This window comes from Phodopus roborovskii, unplaced genomic scaffold, assembly GCF_943737965.1.
Source record: "Phodopus roborovskii unplaced genomic scaffold, PHOROB, whole genome shotgun sequence".
Classification (NCBI taxonomy): domain Eukaryota; kingdom Metazoa; phylum Chordata; class Mammalia; order Rodentia; family Cricetidae; genus Phodopus; species Phodopus roborovskii.
In genome coordinates, this window is record NW_026125868.1 from 403319 (window position 1) to 421492 (window position 18174).

At 35.1% G+C, this 18174-nt stretch overlaps 1 protein-coding gene across 1 annotated transcript in view; it reads right to left on the reverse strand.

Moving 5' to 3' along the window:
• The window catches only part of LOC127217875 (heat shock factor protein 3), a 49035-nt gene that overhangs the window by 15545 nt on the left and 15316 nt on the right, over positions 1 to 18174 (reverse strand). Inside the window, exons 3-4 of the mRNA XM_051178881.1 lie at positions 13468 to 13595; positions 4329 to 4453 (exon numbers count right to left, since the gene is read on the reverse strand). Coding sequence (XP_051034838.1) covers positions 4329 to 4453; positions 13468 to 13595 — 253 coding nt within the window. The remainder of the gene's footprint in view (positions 1 to 4328; positions 4454 to 13467; positions 13596 to 18174) is intronic.

Genomic DNA, 18174 nt, shown 5'->3' on the forward strand with positions numbered 1-18174 from the left:
ACAAGCCTGTAGAGACAACACCTATGCTTTATGTGATTTTTTTCTTCAATCCCAAATTCTAGAGTTAACTCTATTTTTGAGATTATAATTTAAGTACAACTTTTCTCTCTTCCCTTTTCCTTCCTCCAAAACCTCCCATAATCGTTCCCTGCTCTTCTTAAAATACATGGCCTCTTTCTTTTTATTAACTGTTATATTTATATATGTACTTGTATATATGTATTATGTATGTATGTATGTATGTATAAATATATATTCCTAAATATAATCTGTTGAGTCCATATAACATTACTTATATGTATATTTTCAGGGCTGGTCCCATGGCACTGGATAACCAATTGTTGTGTTCTTCCTTGGAGAAAGGTACCTTTCTTGCTGCCAAGTTTACTCAGTTGCCTATAGTTGTTTGTACAGGGTTGAGTCCTGCTGAGAATTCCCCCAACAACTTTGGGATACCCAAAAATGTCATCCTTGTTCAGCTTCTGCTGTTACTAGAAAACAATCTTACAGTAAACTCCCTGATCTTTTGATTTTTTTCAATCTTTCTGTCCCCTCTTCTACAATGTATCCTTAAGCTCAGTAATGTTTTGTAGGTGTATATGTTGGGACTGAGATCCACAACTCTCCGATTTGACTGGTTGTAGTTTTCTGTAGTGGTCATTGTCCATCTGTTGCTAAGGTAAGTTTCCTTGATGAGGGATCAAGACTATACTTCTCTGTGGATATAAAGGACAAATGTTTATAAACTCTTGTTTTTCAACATTACCTCTTCACCAGCAAAGTTTACACTTGAGAGATGCACAATTGAACCACAAAAGCTCTCAGTGGAATCTTACAATATTTTAAGTATATCGTATTCATCTGCCCTCAGCTTCATACAGCTAAAGAAGCTTTGGGTTAGACACACCTGCATCTAATTCCTTTCCCAACCTCAACTTTGGTGGGATAAGAAAAATGAAACTATCAGAGGCATAAAATGTCAACCATACCTGCACCCACTTACACAGAAATAAATTAATTGCCTGTCTTTATAAATGTGTAGCTCTGTCCATGCACCCATGGGTCCTTACACTGCCTGGCCCTCTTCAGGCTTTTTTCCTGACTATTTCTCTACTTCCTTATTTTATAGTTGAGTTTGGGGATTCCAGTCCTCTGTACTTAAATTCAAACCTGTTGTCCCATCCAAACACATAGAGTTAGATACTGTACAAATAAGGATGGTCCCAATTTACATCTCCAGCTCTGACTACTGCCTCCAGACTCTTTGGTTTGTCTGTCACCCCAGCATCTGCCTGTGAATGTGACTGACTGATATCAACAATTGACATCATCAACTTCCACTGAACACAGCCTTATTTGCACACTACACTCACTTGCACCTTCGCCATCCTTGTGGAAGGCAACTCTCTTCCCTCACCTCCTTGTGAAACCTACATTCTGACTGGGAGTCCCCCACTTCCCACAATTCCGCAGGTGCTCCCCTGGTAGAAGTGACCCTCAACCCCCACCTAGATTCTGCAAGAGCTTCTTTAAACTATTTTTTAACTTTTATTGTTTTATTTAATGATAGGGGATGTCAATAATATAAAAAAAGACAAATGTTTACAATGCTTGTTAAGGAATATATTGGTTTAGTAAATTAGTTGTTGTGGATTCTCCTCCAATAATCATAATTTCACTATCACAACTTAGTTAGCTAGGTTTCCAATTCTTGGTATGATATGCTTGTTGAATGGGTTCTGAAGTACAATTAGAGAGCTGTTGGTTACCGCTAAGGTGTATGTGCCACTATTGCATCCTTAAGATTACCATGCCATTTTGGTTATTGATATGATTCATAGGCACCACAGTTGGTTAGGACTGTTGGTTGACCCCCTTCTTTGGAAGTTTGTACAGAACCTTCTGGTACCATGTAAGCTAGTCCTTAGGGAGGGAGCATTTAAGTCAGTTACAGCTCAAAGGTTTTTGAGTCCTATTTTTGAAGTCCATGGTGTCTTCAGCAATAAGGATTTACTTCACATCTTTGGGACGTAACCAAGAGAAACAGCAATAGGCTGCATGTTTTAGGAGTCTCTTCAACAGCCCTTATTAACAACTCAAAAGAGAGTTTTTCATGTCTGGTATTGGGGTTGGTGGTCTTTAGCTTCAAAGGAGGCATCATAAGCACAGATGAAAGAAGTTCATCAAAACAATACATGGAATTCTCTGTATTGTAGGAGTAAATTCTCTCTTCTGAATTTACCTCCCCACATACCACCAAAGAGAAACTTCATTTACAATTTCCCTCATGAGATCATTTGTACTCTGCTATTTTCACCTGTTTTAATACACTCCTACCCCGCACTCCATCCTTGATATGGTTCTCTTTTACTTTCCTGGTTTCTGTAGTGATTAGAAGCAATGTACCCACATGTGTATATTTAGAGCCAGGAGCCTCCAATATGAGAGAACATGTGATGTTTATCTTTCTGGGTCTAGGTTACCTAATTCAATGTGATCATTTTTAGTTCCATCAATTCACCTATAAAGCTTATAGTTTCGTTTTCATTACAGTCAAATGGTATTCCATATCCATAGTATATATGTATGATATTTTCACTCTATTAGTAGGTTTTAGGCAATTTATCTTGTGTCCATTCCTTAGTTATAGTGAATGAAGCAGCAATGAACATGGCCTACCAAGTATCTATAAAGTATGATGTCAAGTCCTTTGGCACATGCCAAGAAGTGGTATAGCTGAATTATATGGCAGATTTATTTTTAGCTTTTTGAGAATTCTCCACACTGATTTCCATAGTGGCTTCACAAGTATGTGAATGAGGGTTCCCTTCTCCCTGCATCAACTCCTGATATTTGTTTTAGGTTGTTCTGTTGATATTTGATACTATGACTGGGAAAAGCCAGTGATCTGGGAGCTTGCTGTGAGACTGTGTCTCCTAGTAACATCCCAGGTTATTCCTATATTGTCTCACCAACATGACTGCCCAAATGTGGTCAGCATTGTACAGCCTGAACAGGTTATATTTAGAAATATATGAATATGCATTAATAGTAAATAATAAAAATAAGTGGGGTGAATATATGGGAGAGGTTGGAAAAAGGAAAGAGAAGGGAGACATGTAATTAAATTATAAACTCAAGAATAAAAAAATGGCTACAATAGTAAGAGAAACAGATGAATGGGTCAAGTGATGGCTTCTAAGAATTAGTTATCTTTTTAAATTCAGCATATATATTCTAACATCTTCTGTTTCCATTGTGGGCACCTAAATTCTTCCAGGAATTAGTTCTAAATAATATATAAAATAATAAGAGTTTCATAATGGGAAAGTATTACAAGTATTTGCTTAGAAGGAACCTCAGAAAGCTTTGACTAGTTTGCATATAAAAGCAACCAGAACTCATTGGACCATTATCACCCATATGGCATACACATATGCATTGCTTAACATTCAACAACAGACTGACATCCAAAATTAACACGAAGGACTGGCTCATGTTCAATTTCAATGAAAATCTTGGTTTCTTTTCAATGTTGATGAAAAGTGCTTCTATTTTCTTCACCCCTTCTCTCCTTTCTATGATGCTGTATATGAAAAGCTTAATGTACTAAGTAAAATACAAAAGATAGACTCACGAAATTAAAGGTTCACTTATATGTCACAGAAAGATTTTCAGAAAAATTCAATTTGTATTTGAATACTGATGAACATTTGCTAAAAATATACTACAGATACCTCCTCTAAGGAATGGATTACAATATTTTCTCAGAGTTATTACTGTGCAAATACCTAGCTAGTTAAAATTTTCTTTACAATATTACTGCCAGAGACATTGCATGGTATTATAGACTCCGATTCCTTATAAAATTCTGAAGAATGCTGTAAATAATTTATTTCATAGGCCAAACTAAAATTTGAATGAAAAAAGGCTGAAGCAAGAATCAGTAAATGCATTAGGCATATATGTCAGAGTACTAATTAGAGAACATATACATTTAGCAACCTTTTCTAGTTTTCTTTCATAGTTAAAATGGAAATTTCTCTCCAGCTTAATACTCATCTTTCTGTTGCCATCTTATATTCTGGTAATTTTACTTCTGGTTTGTACACTGGTATGTTAGACAGTCACATAGTTTTGGTTATAGTTGAGTTACTGGCTCATTATTAGTAATTCAAGAATTAAATGATTTGATTCAGTGTTGTGTATTTACTTAGAGGACATCACACTAAAAAGTTCCATGTAAAATAAGAGTGCAGTTTCAGAACTCTAAAGTAATTAAAGTGAAAACCCTGAAATCGGGCACTAGAAAGCAGATTATCACCCACTGTTTCATTTTTTCATATCTGGCATCCATGTTGCTCTGCATGTCTCTAAGTTCTCGCATTTCAGTCAGAATTTTCTGAAACTCGTCAGAGTATAGGCTGGCATCTTCAATTTTTATTGTTGACACCTAAAGAGGGAAGAGTACAGTCATGCTGGTTAAAAATTTGGCAAACCATTAACTATCCATTATGAGCACTAATGAGAAAAGAAAAAAAGCATGACTAATGGGAAAGAGGACATCCAATTCTGTAAATGTACCTCAATTATAGTACTACACTACGCATGCTTCATATTATAGTTAATACATACATTATTATGCTTCCACTAACTTGAAAGCTCCTGAAAGATTAGCAGGCTACAGAAATGGCTCATCAGTTCATAGTACTGGCTGCTCTTCCTCAAGACCCAACCCAGGTTATTCTGTAACTCAAGTCTCAGAGGATATGACACCCTCTTCTGGCCCTCGTAAGAACTACATGTTCATGATAGGTAGACATGCAGGTAAGCAATGAAAATATATGGTTTCTGACTATATTTCTTCCCGATTTCAAGAATACCTTACACATAGAAAACTTTCAATAAGCCCAGAATATATATATATATATATATATATATATATATATATATATATAATATTCAATCACAATTGTATTGGAACACATCTATAATACCAGCTCTCTGGAGGCTGAAGAAGAGAAAAGGAAGATCATAAGTTTGAGGCTGAAAATGCCTCACTCCTCTCCACCAAAAAGAAAAAAAAGAAAAAAGAAAAACAATAACAGGCATAATTGTGTATGGCAGAATTTCTATCCCTATCAAAATGACAATACCATACTGGGACAACAAAATGCAGTTTATAGTAAGTACTGTAGCACAACCAAACACAGTATATATCTTTATATGTGACTTTGACACACTATATATTAATTTAGAAATATTCTGTTATACATAACATCTCATTTTGCTTAGATTTGAACACTTAGCCTTTCCCTCCTTTTATGGGAGTAATTATGTGAATTATCAGGGAGTTGTTTTATCTTGTGAATAATCTGCAATGTGGTTAACTCTCAGAAATAACCCACAGTAGACTACACATTCATTTTTGGCCTGCTGTGTTGTGAGCATATTAAACTATAGTTTTTAATGAAATGAAACAACATACCATGGTTATACAACTTCATGCATAATAATTCCTATAATATTGTGAAAATTAATTTTGCAGGTGGTTCTTGAAACAACTTTAATGATTTGACTGTGGATTATTTCCAAAGGTCTAAATACATTATCCCCATAGTTAATAGAACTTTAAAAAGTTTTCATTTATTCAGAATATCACAGTATGGGCATAACAAAAGCTTGTTAAAACTTTCTAATACAGATGAGAGAATCAACAAAAAATAAACATTTAATAGAATAAAGCATTATCAGTTACTCTAAATTGAAGCTTTATATCATACCACTACTATAAATGGGAACTGGAGGCTCCTGGTCTCTCAAAGTAAAAATTCAAAATTTTGAATAGAAATTTCTGCCTTGTTTTACCTGCTGTAAATGTGTCTGAAGTGTAAGCTGGTCTGTGAAACACTGCTGTGTAATTAACAGAACAGAGAGAAATTGGATATTTAAACTTTAAAAACGATGGCTATGAAAAGCGGTATGTAGCAAATTGCAAATGAGCAGTGCAGATAATGTGTTTTATCAGGACTAAGAAGAGGGATCAATTATATTAGCAATGAGTCAGTTCTCTCTTTTGATTCTATTGGTAAAAACCAAATTGCTTATCCCCTGGATAGCTCACAAACTAGACATCTCCTCTTCAGACAATACTTATCTTTTCTGTAATATTCACCAAACTAATGGAATAAAAGCTACCAAGCCACTGCTACAGAAATTTTGTCTTTTTTTTAGGTCATAGGAAATTAAAATAAAAATATTGTATCTCCTTTATATTATTACTTCCACTAACTAATGAGATATGAGAATCACTGTTCCTCATGTAGAAGTTTTAATCTTGAATTAAATGCTCCTCGGGTCATATGTCTTAAAATTTTCTTAATTAGATCAAGAAGATTAAATGCTCAGTATAATCAATAATGTCTGAACATGGCACCCTTTTCAATGGGGTAGAAAAATGACCTAAAAAGCATTGGTTTTCATTTTTCTTCCTCCTAGAATAGAAATCTCATTTCAAGATCACCATGACTAAAAAAACAAAAAGGCTGTTTCAATCTGGTACAGGACAAACAAAATTTGGTCTATTTTAAAAATCCATATTTCTTATGACCACTTCATATTATTAAATTTTTGGGGGAGAATCAAAAACATTTTGTTTGTATAGGTTTGTTAATGTCTACAATATGAAAATTGAAACTGATCTCTATGGCTATGAAGGATTATCACCTATACTATAGTGAGTGACTATGTGGATAATTTTGGTGTCACCCATTGTCCTGGAATATCCTTTATTTTTTTTATAAGGTAGGTCCAATGCTAACAAATTTATTCTCTCTCTCTCTCTCTTTCTCTCTCTTCCTCCCTCCCTATCCCTTTCTCTCAAAGCTTTATTTCTTCTACACTCTGAAAGATAATTTTGCTTCTGTGTTTTCAGTACAGAAACACAGAGTGGGTTCATGGGTCTGAGAGGTAAGTAGTGATGCTAAAGCATACCAGTGCCTCCAAATGGAGCTGTGCAGTACCAAATTGTTATTGGGGTGTCAGGAACGGTCTCAGACAAGAACAGCCACACAAAAGCATTTCAAAAAGACTCTTGTGGAGGTAATTCCATGGACACTGTGACATTATGTGAACTGTACCTCCCAGGAAGCTCAGAGTAAATGACACATGACTATGTGCTTTACTTGGTCTAGGAGAATTCCACCACACTATGGGGGCAAATCTTTGAGTCAGAAATCAACAAGGCAGAAACCAAATTTGATTCAACTTTTGCTGGTGAGCCATATAGGTCCTAAGACACTCACTAAATAATAGAAGCAAACTACCCCCACCCCTGGAGATGAGTCCAACATTAATAACTTGGTACCTGAGAACTTCTCAGAAATATTAGCAGAATCTGAGACTCCACTCGTGAAGCCCTCTCCACTGTTCAGGTTTGGCTAGAGTAAGTCAGACTTCTGCATATTTATCCTCATATAAATACCCCATATTTATCCTCATCCATATTCTCTCGGCCACTCCCCTTCCCTAGTCTTTCTTTTTAGATTTCTCGTTCCTAAAGAACATAGGCTGGCATGCTTTGTATGTCTCCTTTTTCATTTAACCTTTATTAAGACTGTTTCATATTTCCCTCTCCCTTTCCTACTTTTTGTTCCTTTTGCATATATTTTTCTCCTCACTTTTTCTCAAACTAATATCAAGCACTACTACTTTTTTCCTGAATTCTTTCTGTTACTGTTACGGTTGCTACTTGTTTATTTTTCTTTCTACTCATATCAAAAGCAACTAACATATTAATACACACACTAATATCTGTGCCCCTGTAGTTCCTAAATCAATCATTGTGCAGGAATGAATAACTTTTCAATACCAGACTGTTACTGAAAGCCTATTCTTTGGTAGAGTTATTTTTGTTTTGTTTTGTTTTTTGTTTTTGACAATAATGTAACTTCAGGGGGATACTAAGGATCAGATCTGGTGTCCTCATTAGGTGTCTTGCAGATGAAAACAATACATTAACCTTATAACTACATACCTCCACTTGTAAAGACCAAAATTGCCCCTAAATAATGAGCAATTTAAAATTAATCATAATGAAATATAAAAATAAACTCAGCCAAAAGCTAAACTCCATATCTACAAGACTCAATGGAAAGCCATAATTTGAAAAAAAAAAAAAACAAAACAAAGCAATATTAGGCTTCCACAAATTACTAGTCCTATATAATTTGTCTCTAGTAGGAATTAGTTACATGAAATTTCAGTAAGGTGACTCAAAAGCATGATGATAATATGTTTAAAGAAATTAAGGAAGAAAACCTGAAGGAAATTTAACAGGACTCAAATAGTTCAAAGAAATAATAAAATAGATATAATTTATGAAAAAGAATCCAAATTTAGCAACATTAAAAAACAAACTGAAATATTAGAAAAGGAAAAAATGCAAATGAATGACAACAGCAGAATATTTCAAGGACAGGGTACAGTACTTGTGCTTGAAGTTTAGATGGATGAATCGGAATATTATTCCAAAAAGGCTCCAGATTAATTATTCCAAAAGTATGGCTGACACATTCAGGATATACATCAAGAAGATAACACCAAATCTAAGAAATGTTGGTATAAAAGAGGAAGAAATTTCAATTCTGAAGGTATAGTAAATGTTTTTAGCAAAATCATTACAGAAAATTTCCTAGAGTTTTGGAAAGAGATGCTAATCTAGATGCAGGAAGTATTTAAGACACAAACAGAAAATGTCCATGAAAGAACGACCCTTCAACTAAACCACCAGCTACAGACACTAAAAAAGGTATATTGAAAGAAGCACAAGTGATATTACCTACAAAAGCAGGCTTGTGAGAGTAACAGTAAGATTGGGGAAAATCTAAAATCCAGGAGATCATACAGTTCAAGTTCTGAAAGACAACTACCATCACAGATCACAGAATATTATATAGATCAAAACTATTTGTAAAAAAAAAAAAAAAAGGAAAAGAAAACCTTTTCATGATAAAAAAAAAAAAAGGTTAACAGCAATTATGACTACTAAGCCAGCTCTATGAAGATACTGCAAAGAGTCTTTTGGAATAAAAAGAGAGACATTCATAAAGCCACGGGAAAAATAAATGACACTTCTATAATAGGTAGAGGAATAAGAAAAGCCCCAAACCACAAAACAATAAAGTATCTGGAATTAATACACATCTTTCAACAATAACTCTTGATTATTGAAGGGTATTAATTCCCTAGGCAAAAGACAAAGACTAAAAGATTAGGTTAAAAGCAAGATTTATTGATTTCTTCCTTCCAAACAGATGACAATTCTTAAAGTTAAAGGATGGAAATGCTTTCTTTTTTTTCCTAAGCAAATGGAAGACGAACACAACCCTCAACCATTTTAGGTATAATAATTAAAACAGAAAATATACAGAACAAAAAGAAGGCACAGAAACTAACAAGAGAAAAGCTATGCATCACATATAAAGAAAAATCCATCAGAATAACAGTTGTTGTCTCAAAGGAAATTTTGAAAGCCAGAAAACGTTGAAATAATGTAATATAAGTTCTAAAAAAAAAAAAATCAAAAAAACACACAGATACCAACCCATGTTACGGTATCCAGGAAAGGTATCTGCCATAGTTGATAAAGTAAAAAAAAAAAAAAGTTCATCATATAAGCAACCCAAAACCCAAGAGAATTCATGTCTATCAAGACTGCCCTACAAGGTATATTAGAATACTGGAAACAGTACTTTAAGCTGAAGAGAGGATTAAGCATACCTAAAACACCATAGAAATAAAATAAATGAAGTTATAATTACTGAAACACAGCACAATTAAGAACCCACACACGCAAGAATGCATCTTACAATAATATTTCAATATCAATGGCCTCAACTCTACAATAAAAAGGCATGGGTTCACTGAATGGATTAAGTAACTAAATCCATATTTCTGTTATCTACAAGAAACTAATTTTGATTTAAAAATGGGAACCACCTTAAAGTAAGGGGATGGAAAAACAGTCCTGCAAACAAATGGGGCCAGTAAGTAAGCAGGTGTTGCTATCTTAATGACTGATAAAGCAGATGTCAAAGAAAAATAGATCAAGAGAGATAAAAGACATATCATTCAAATCAAGGAAACAGTTAATCAAAATGGCATATAATTCCAAACATATGTCACCAAACTCTGGTGCACCAATTTCATAAAATTTGTATGATTGAGATCAGTGACACAGATTACTAACAATCTGACAATTGTAGATAATTCTAATACCTTTCTTTTTTCAATACACAGGTTATCTGGACAAAAGAAACAAATAATCATAAATACATGGCATCATACATCAAATGGACTCAACAGGTACCTACAGAATATTCCACTCAGCACCAAAGAATATACATAATCCACAGTAGCACATAGAAGCTTTGCTGAAATAGACTACATCTTGGGATAATTTGCTTCTGTAAATATCTGCTATTTCAAAAAGATAGAAATAACTCCTGTATCCTAATGAACAACAAAGCAAGAAAACTTAAAGTTGATAGGAAAAAAACCTCTTGTAAATACACAAACTCCTGGGGATGTGGAGATTAAACAGCTCATTACTGAATGATAACTGGGTCAAAGGAGAAATCAAGACAGAAATAAAAATATTTATGGAATTTAATGAAAATGAAAACACAGTACAACAAAACATTCAGGACACATTAGAGGAAGTCCTATGAGGGAAATTTATACCTCTAAGTAACTACATTTAAAAAATCAGAAAAAGCACAGATAATTGACTTAATGATGCAACCCCAAAATTTGGAAAAGCAAGGACAAACCACATCCAAATGCAGTCAATGGCAAAAAATGATAAAAATCATAGGACAGCAATGAAATAGAAACAAATAAAATAATACAAAGAATCAACAAATCCAAGAGATGACTCTTTGATAAGATAAACCAGACTGATAGACCCCTGGCCCAACTTACCAAAAGATAGAAAGACAAGAACCTAGCTAAAAGCCATGGCCTCTGTGTGAAAGCTACATTTACTGTATAAGTCACTTCTCTTTCTCTACTTCCCATAACCATATGCCATCTGCCAACTGATAAGCCTATTTCTAGATCCTGTGGCCATGAAGTGTTCATTCATAAGGTTCCCTTGCCTTAGAATATTATCTAATCTTTGCATTTTGCAAGACCAGCATAATTCCTTACTACATATTAAAACTTAACCGCACACCCACCGCTATCACCCCTCAACAAGAATATTTCCTTTACAGAAAATAGAAAGCAATAACAGAAGATGGACACAATGCAGAGATCAATGGATTGTGAGAAATGCACCTCCAAAGTATACATTACATGAAAATTCTGGGAACATCACAGAAGAGGTTGCAGAAAGATTTTTATGAGCCAGATTATCCAAACAAATTAGGAGCATGGGGGGATGGAAGAGGAAGTTAGGAGGAAAAGGAAGGAAGATGTGGGCGTGATGGAGCAGGAAGATTAAGTCACAGAAAGAACAGAGGAGAACAAGAAAAGAAATACCATAATAGAGAGAGCCAATATAGGTTTTTAGAGAAATCAGGACCTAGGGAAATGTTCAGAGATCTACAAGGATGACCCCCAACTAAAAATCTATGTAATAATGGAGAGGTTACTTTAAATGCCCTTCCTCAAATAATGAAATTGATGACTACCTCATATGCCATCCTAGAGCCTTCATCTAGTAGCTGATAAAAGCAGAAAAAGACACCCACAGCTAAACATGGAGCCAAACTCCTGGCAATCTAGTTGCAGACATGGAGGAGTGATGAGAAAAGGGGTCAAGACCAGGCTGGAGAAACTCTTAGAAACTGATGACCTGAACAAGAGGGAGCTCATGGACTCCATCCAGTTTGATGGCTGAGAAACCAGCATAGGACTGACCCCTATTCCCTGAATATGTTGTTAGTTGGGAGGACTGAGCAGTCTATTGGGTCTCTGGTAGTGGATCAATATTTATCCCTAGTATAGGAATGGACTTTGGAAGCCCATTCCACATAGAGGGATACTCCTAGACATGTGGGGGAGGGCCTGAGCCCTGCTCCAAATGATATGAAAGTCTTTGAAGACTCCCCATGGAAGACCTCACCCTCCCTGGAGAGCAGAAAGGGGATGGAGGTTGGTGGGGAGAACAGGGGAGGACTGGAGGGTGAGAGAACTAGGATTGATATGTAAAACAAGCTTGTTTCAAATAATATTTGATTATACATACATACATACATACATACATACATACATACATATATATATATATTATTCATGAAGTCTGCTGTGAAATAGTCTCTTCAAACAAATAACAACAAAAATAAAAACAGCCCCCCAAATAAGACCAGAATAATGGCAATATCAATAGACATGCCAATGTCAAAGATAGAACTTTCATAGGGCCCTGCTCCTAGCAAAGAACTATAGGAACCTAGTGACTACTGAGAGAGAGAATTATCCTATCCTAGCAATGAGCCACCTAGTTGGTTATCCCATATGAAGTGGTCAGTAGTGATATCATATTTCCACAAACAATAAAAATGGAATCAGAATGTTGTATTTATATATTTGTGCATATATAAGAATGTGTTTATGTGTGTAATAGTAATAAATAAAAGGTCATCAGTTGGAGAGTGGGCAGATGGTCAAGGAAGAAGTGGTTGGAGAGTGGGAACCTGGAAAGGGCTGGAGAGAGCAAAGAGATATGTAGATATATATAAGAATATAATTTTGTTTTAATTAAAATGTATAAAATTTTTAAATTTAAAAAAATGAATCTTATGTGAAAGATTCCATTATTGTGATTTATACCAATATATAACAGAGATAGCTATGTGTGAATGTCATTTTCAGTGATATTCATAATAGTTAAGTTATAGAAGCAAGCTAGGTGTGCAGCAACAAATATGGGTAATGAAACTGTTGTACATATACATAATGGAAGTTCTTTTCAATTATAAAGATGAATAAAGTTTTGTTGTTTGTGGAAAAATGGATGTAACTAAATACAATCATATTTAAAGAATATTAGAATTAAGCTGGATATGGTGGCTCATACCTTTATTCCCAGCAATTGGGAGAAAGAGGCAGGTGGATCACTGTGAGTTTGAGGCAGATAGAATCTATAGTTATTTTCTTTATTATTCATTATTCAAGTTCCTATTTCATAATCTATCCTAGCCCCATCTGCTTATTTCTTAAAATTTTGTATCAATATTTACATAGTAAAAAATACACAAGAACATAAAATAGAGCACAAAAACTTTGGCGTAAACTAATACCTAAATATTATGTTTACAGGAACTCAAATGGTACCTAGCCATCAGTTACAAATTTCAGCATCTTCATGCTATGAGAAATCATGAAATGTTTAGAATATGTAAAAACTGAATGCTACCTTAAATCCCAAAGAAAAGTATAAGAAAGTGGTTTCCTTCCTACCTTTCGCTTAATGTTTTCAAGAAGACAGGCTCCTCCTTTTTTGAAGAGTGGATGCTGAAATTCCATAGGTATTTTCTTCTCATCTCTGTTATTTTCACCCTGCAGTGCAATTGTCTTTCGGAAACCATCTAATGTAAAGAACAAAATCAAAATTAAACAATAATGCTGAATGTCATACAGTAGATTTTAACAACAAATTTGGAAAGATCAGAACAAGTAAGTGATATTCAAAATGTTTGATGGTCATAAAAGATAGACTCTATTAGCTATCAAACTTGGGTACTACCGATTCTTGTTATTTTTCGTGTCTGTGGTGTGTGTGTGTGTGTGTGTGTGTGTGTGTGTGTGTGTGTGTGTGTGTGTGTGCAAGCATCTGAGCTGACATTGTCTTCTGTGGGAGAGCATATAGAGATCAGAGGTTAATACCATGTTTTTTTTCAATCCCCCTTTCCATCTTTTTTTTTTTTTTTTTTTTTTTTGAGGCAGCATCTCCCATTGTGCTGTTATGTCTAAACTGTCCAATTGAGTTACTTAGATCTGCCTATCTCTGTCCTCTGCCCCGTGGTCCTGGGATTTTAGATGTAGAACATCCACCTGGCTTTTATATTGTTCAAAGGATTCTGAACCCATTTCCTCACAATTGCACAAGGACTTCATCGATTGAGCTGTCTTTCTAGTTCCAGAAGTTGAGATCTAAATTGCTTAATTTAAATTGCTTATGCACAACTTGGCAGTGATTCTAGAATCCAAACAAATAAGAATGTGTTAGTATATTTTTACATGTATATTTATATATAATATTCAAGCCTCATTCAAACCAACAGATTCCAATTTTTCCAACCACCGACTAAATGCCAAGATAGAAAATATCTTATATTTCCAAGTGGGGCGGCAATACTACTTGATTTGGGTTTTATCTTCTTTTGGTGCCATGTAATTATTTAGAAAATACTGAAAAATATAGTATGAAAAAGGAAGGAAAACATATGGAATCAATCAAACAAACAAACAAAAAACCCCTAAACTCCAAAACAAAACATGATTGCTAAAACAATCCTGACTAATAAAAGAACTGTTGGAGGTATCACTATCCCAGATTTCAAGTTGTACTACAGAGCTATAGTAATAAATACAACATGGTGCTACACAAAAACAGACATGTTGATCAATGGAATAGAATAGAAGACGTGGACATAAATCCACACACCTACGAACACCGGATTTTTGGCAACGAAGCCAAAAATAGACACTGGAATAATAGAGAACATCTTCAACCAATGCTGCTGGAGAAAGTGGATGTCTTCGTGTAGAAGAAGGCAAATATCACCTTGTACAAAACTCAAGTCCAAATGAATCAAACACCTCAACATAAAACCAAATACACTGACCCTGGTAGACGAGAAAGTAGGGAAATAGCTTTAAATGTACTGGCACAGGAGATAACTTCCTGAACAGAATGTGGATACTGCAGGCACTAAAACCAACAATTAATAAATAGGACCTAATGAAACTGAAAAGCTTCTGTAAGACAAAGTACACTGTCAACGGGACAAAACATTAACCCACCGAATACAAAAGTTTTCTTTTTCCAATTTCCCATCCAATAGAGGGTTAATATCCAAAATATTTAAAGAACTAAAGAGACTAGGTGCCCAAAACAAGTAATCCAATTAAAAAATGAGGTACAGATCTAAGCAGAAAAATTTTCAGTAGATGAGTCTCAAATGGCTGAGAAACACTGACTTAAAGAAATTTCAATGTCCTTAGCCAGCAGGGAAATGTAAATCTAACCTTAATTTGAAATTTCATCTTACACCTTTCAGAATAGCTAAGATTAATAATACAATTGATAGCTCATGCTGGCAAGGATATGGAACAAGGGAAAAACTCCTCCATTGTGGGTGGGAGTGCAAATTTGTACAGCCACTTTAGAAATCAATATGGCAGTTTCTTAGAAAGATGGTAACCAATTGACTTCAAGATCCTGTTATATAACTCTTGTACATATACCTAAAGTATGCTTGATCTTACGACAAGGACACTTGCTTAAACATGTTCATTGCTGCTCTATTCATGACAACCATAAACTGGAAACAACCTAGATGTTTCTCAACTAAAGAATGGATGAAGAAAATGTGGTAATTTACATAATGGATTATTTTCAGCTATTAAAAAAATGATACCATAAAATTTGCAGACAAATCAATGGAATTAGAAAAAATAATCCCTAGTGAGATAATCCAGACCCAAAAAGATAAATGTGGTATGTATTCCTTTATATTGTGCACATTAGCTGTTAAATAAATTATAAATGAGCTACAATTCATAGGGCCAGAGAAGTTACCTATAAAGAAAAAGACGCCCAGAATGTGGGTCTCAGTTAGAAGGCCTGGGCAGTCTAAGGGACCTCTGACAGTGGAACCAGGAGGTATCCCTGGTGCACAAAAGGACTTTGGGAGAACATTCTCCTTGGAGGGATACTCCCTTAACTTAGAGGCAGGAGGGAGGGCCTAGTCCCTACTCCAGATGACTTGACAGATTTTGATGATCCTTCCTGGAAAGTATCACCCTCCCTGTGGAGTTGGCGGATGTGGGATGGGAGGGGGTTCAGGGGGCATGGGAGAGAGGGAGGGAGAGGAAACTGGGATTGATGTGTAAAATAAAAAAATAATTTTACAATATATATATGAATGAAAGAGTTTAATAGCCAGAGGAGATGGAGGTCACCAGAAGAGCAAGGCCCTCTACATTAGTGGAGCAAAGCTTATGTGAACTCACAGAGACTGAAACAGCACAGGGCCTGCATGGGTCTGCACCAAATCTTCTGTATATTTTGGTATTTTTTATGTGATTCCTGAATGTGTGCATGTGTGATCTCTGATTCTTGTGCCTTTTCTTGGGGTTCTTTTCCTTCTGTTGGGTTGCCTTGTCCAAATTCAATGTGATGGTTTTTGTTTTATCATATTTTATTTTGTCATGTTCGGTTATCTCTTATAAGCCTGTTCTTTTCTAATAAGAGAAAGAAAGAGAGTACATCCATATGGGAGGAGTAGAGGGAGGGGAAACCATAATCAAGATGTATTGTATAAGAAAAGAATATATTTTTTAATTAAGAGGGAGAAACTACAAAAATAAGTAAATAAACAATTGAAAAAAAAGAAAAAGGATGAAAAACAAAAGGATCTGGAGATATGACAAACTAGGTGGTATACTCTCAAGCAATAACAACAATAATAAACACCCTGACAAAATTTAAAAATTAGTATTTATCCCCAGTATAAGAATGGACTTTGTGTGTCCATTCCATATAGAGGGATACTCTATCTGCCTAGACACCTGGGGGAGGGCCTGGGCCCTGCTCCAAATGATATGACAGGCTTTGAAGTCTCCTCATGGAAGGTCTCACCTTCCCTGGGGAGCAGAAAGGGGATGGGGGTTGGTGGAGGGAACAAGGGAGGACAGGAGGGTGTGGGAACTGGTATTGATATATAAAACAAGTTTGTTTCAAATTTAAATTTAAAAATTAATATATGTATATGTACTGAATATCTGAATAAAGATTTCTCAAAAGAACAGTGTGTGTGTGTGTGTGTGTGTGTGTGTGTGTGTGTGTGTGTGTGAATCCCCCTGGATAGACAAAGAATCTTAAGAAAAAATGCTAGTGTTGGAATGACTATCATATCTCTTCTCAGGTGATATTGAAGAGGCAAAGTAGTTGAACAGCACAGCACTAGGCACTAGCAAAAAAAAAGGGGGGGCAGTGGCATAGCATTGAAATACAGATACAGATCCATGCAATTATCACTACCTGGTTTTCCACAAAAATGTCAAAAATATTCACGGGAGTAAAGAAGACATATTCTTTCACAAATGGTATAAGGAAACTCAATGTCCACACATAGAATGGAATTAGACCCATTTCTAGCACCCTGCTCCAAATGTCAACTTGAAGTAGATCAAAGTCATTAATGTGAAACCTGAATTCTTAACATGCTAGAAAATATAGAATTCCATTCTTTCAACAGCATTTTATAGATTCAATAAAACTGCAATCAAACCCTCACATGAATTAATGCCAATAGACAAATGGAACATTGTGAAACCAAAGCTTGTTTATATGTTGATTTTGTATCCTGCAACTTTGTGAAAAGTGAAGTAAGTTCTAGGAATTTTCTGGCAGAGTCCTTGGCATCTTTTCTAGTATCACATTATCTCCAAATAGTGATAATTTGACTGCTTCTTTTCCTATTTGTACTCTTTTTTATTTCAATTATCTTGTTTTGTGCTCTGGTTAGAACTTTGAGCACTATTTTAAATAGGAGTAAAGACAGCAGTCTTTTGTTCCTTATTTTGATAGGGTTGGTTCAAGTTTTTCTTCCTTTAAAGGTGTGAATTTGTCAAATATGGCCTGTAATACTTTGAGGAATGTTTCTTCCAGTGTGTTTCCTCTGGCATTTTCACTTTAACCATGAAAAGGGCATGAGATTTTTTCAAAGGCCTTTCTGACCTCTGTTGAGGTAAGCATGAGAATTTTTACTTTAATACATTTATCAATTTGAATATGTTCTGTAGTTTTAGGAGATATCCTGGAGATGTCTGATATGTCCATTTGGTCTTTGACATTTAACTCTGAATTTTTCCTGTTTGTTTCTTTTTTTCTTTCTGGATGCCCTTTCTATTGGTGACAGGATGGCATCAAAGTCATCT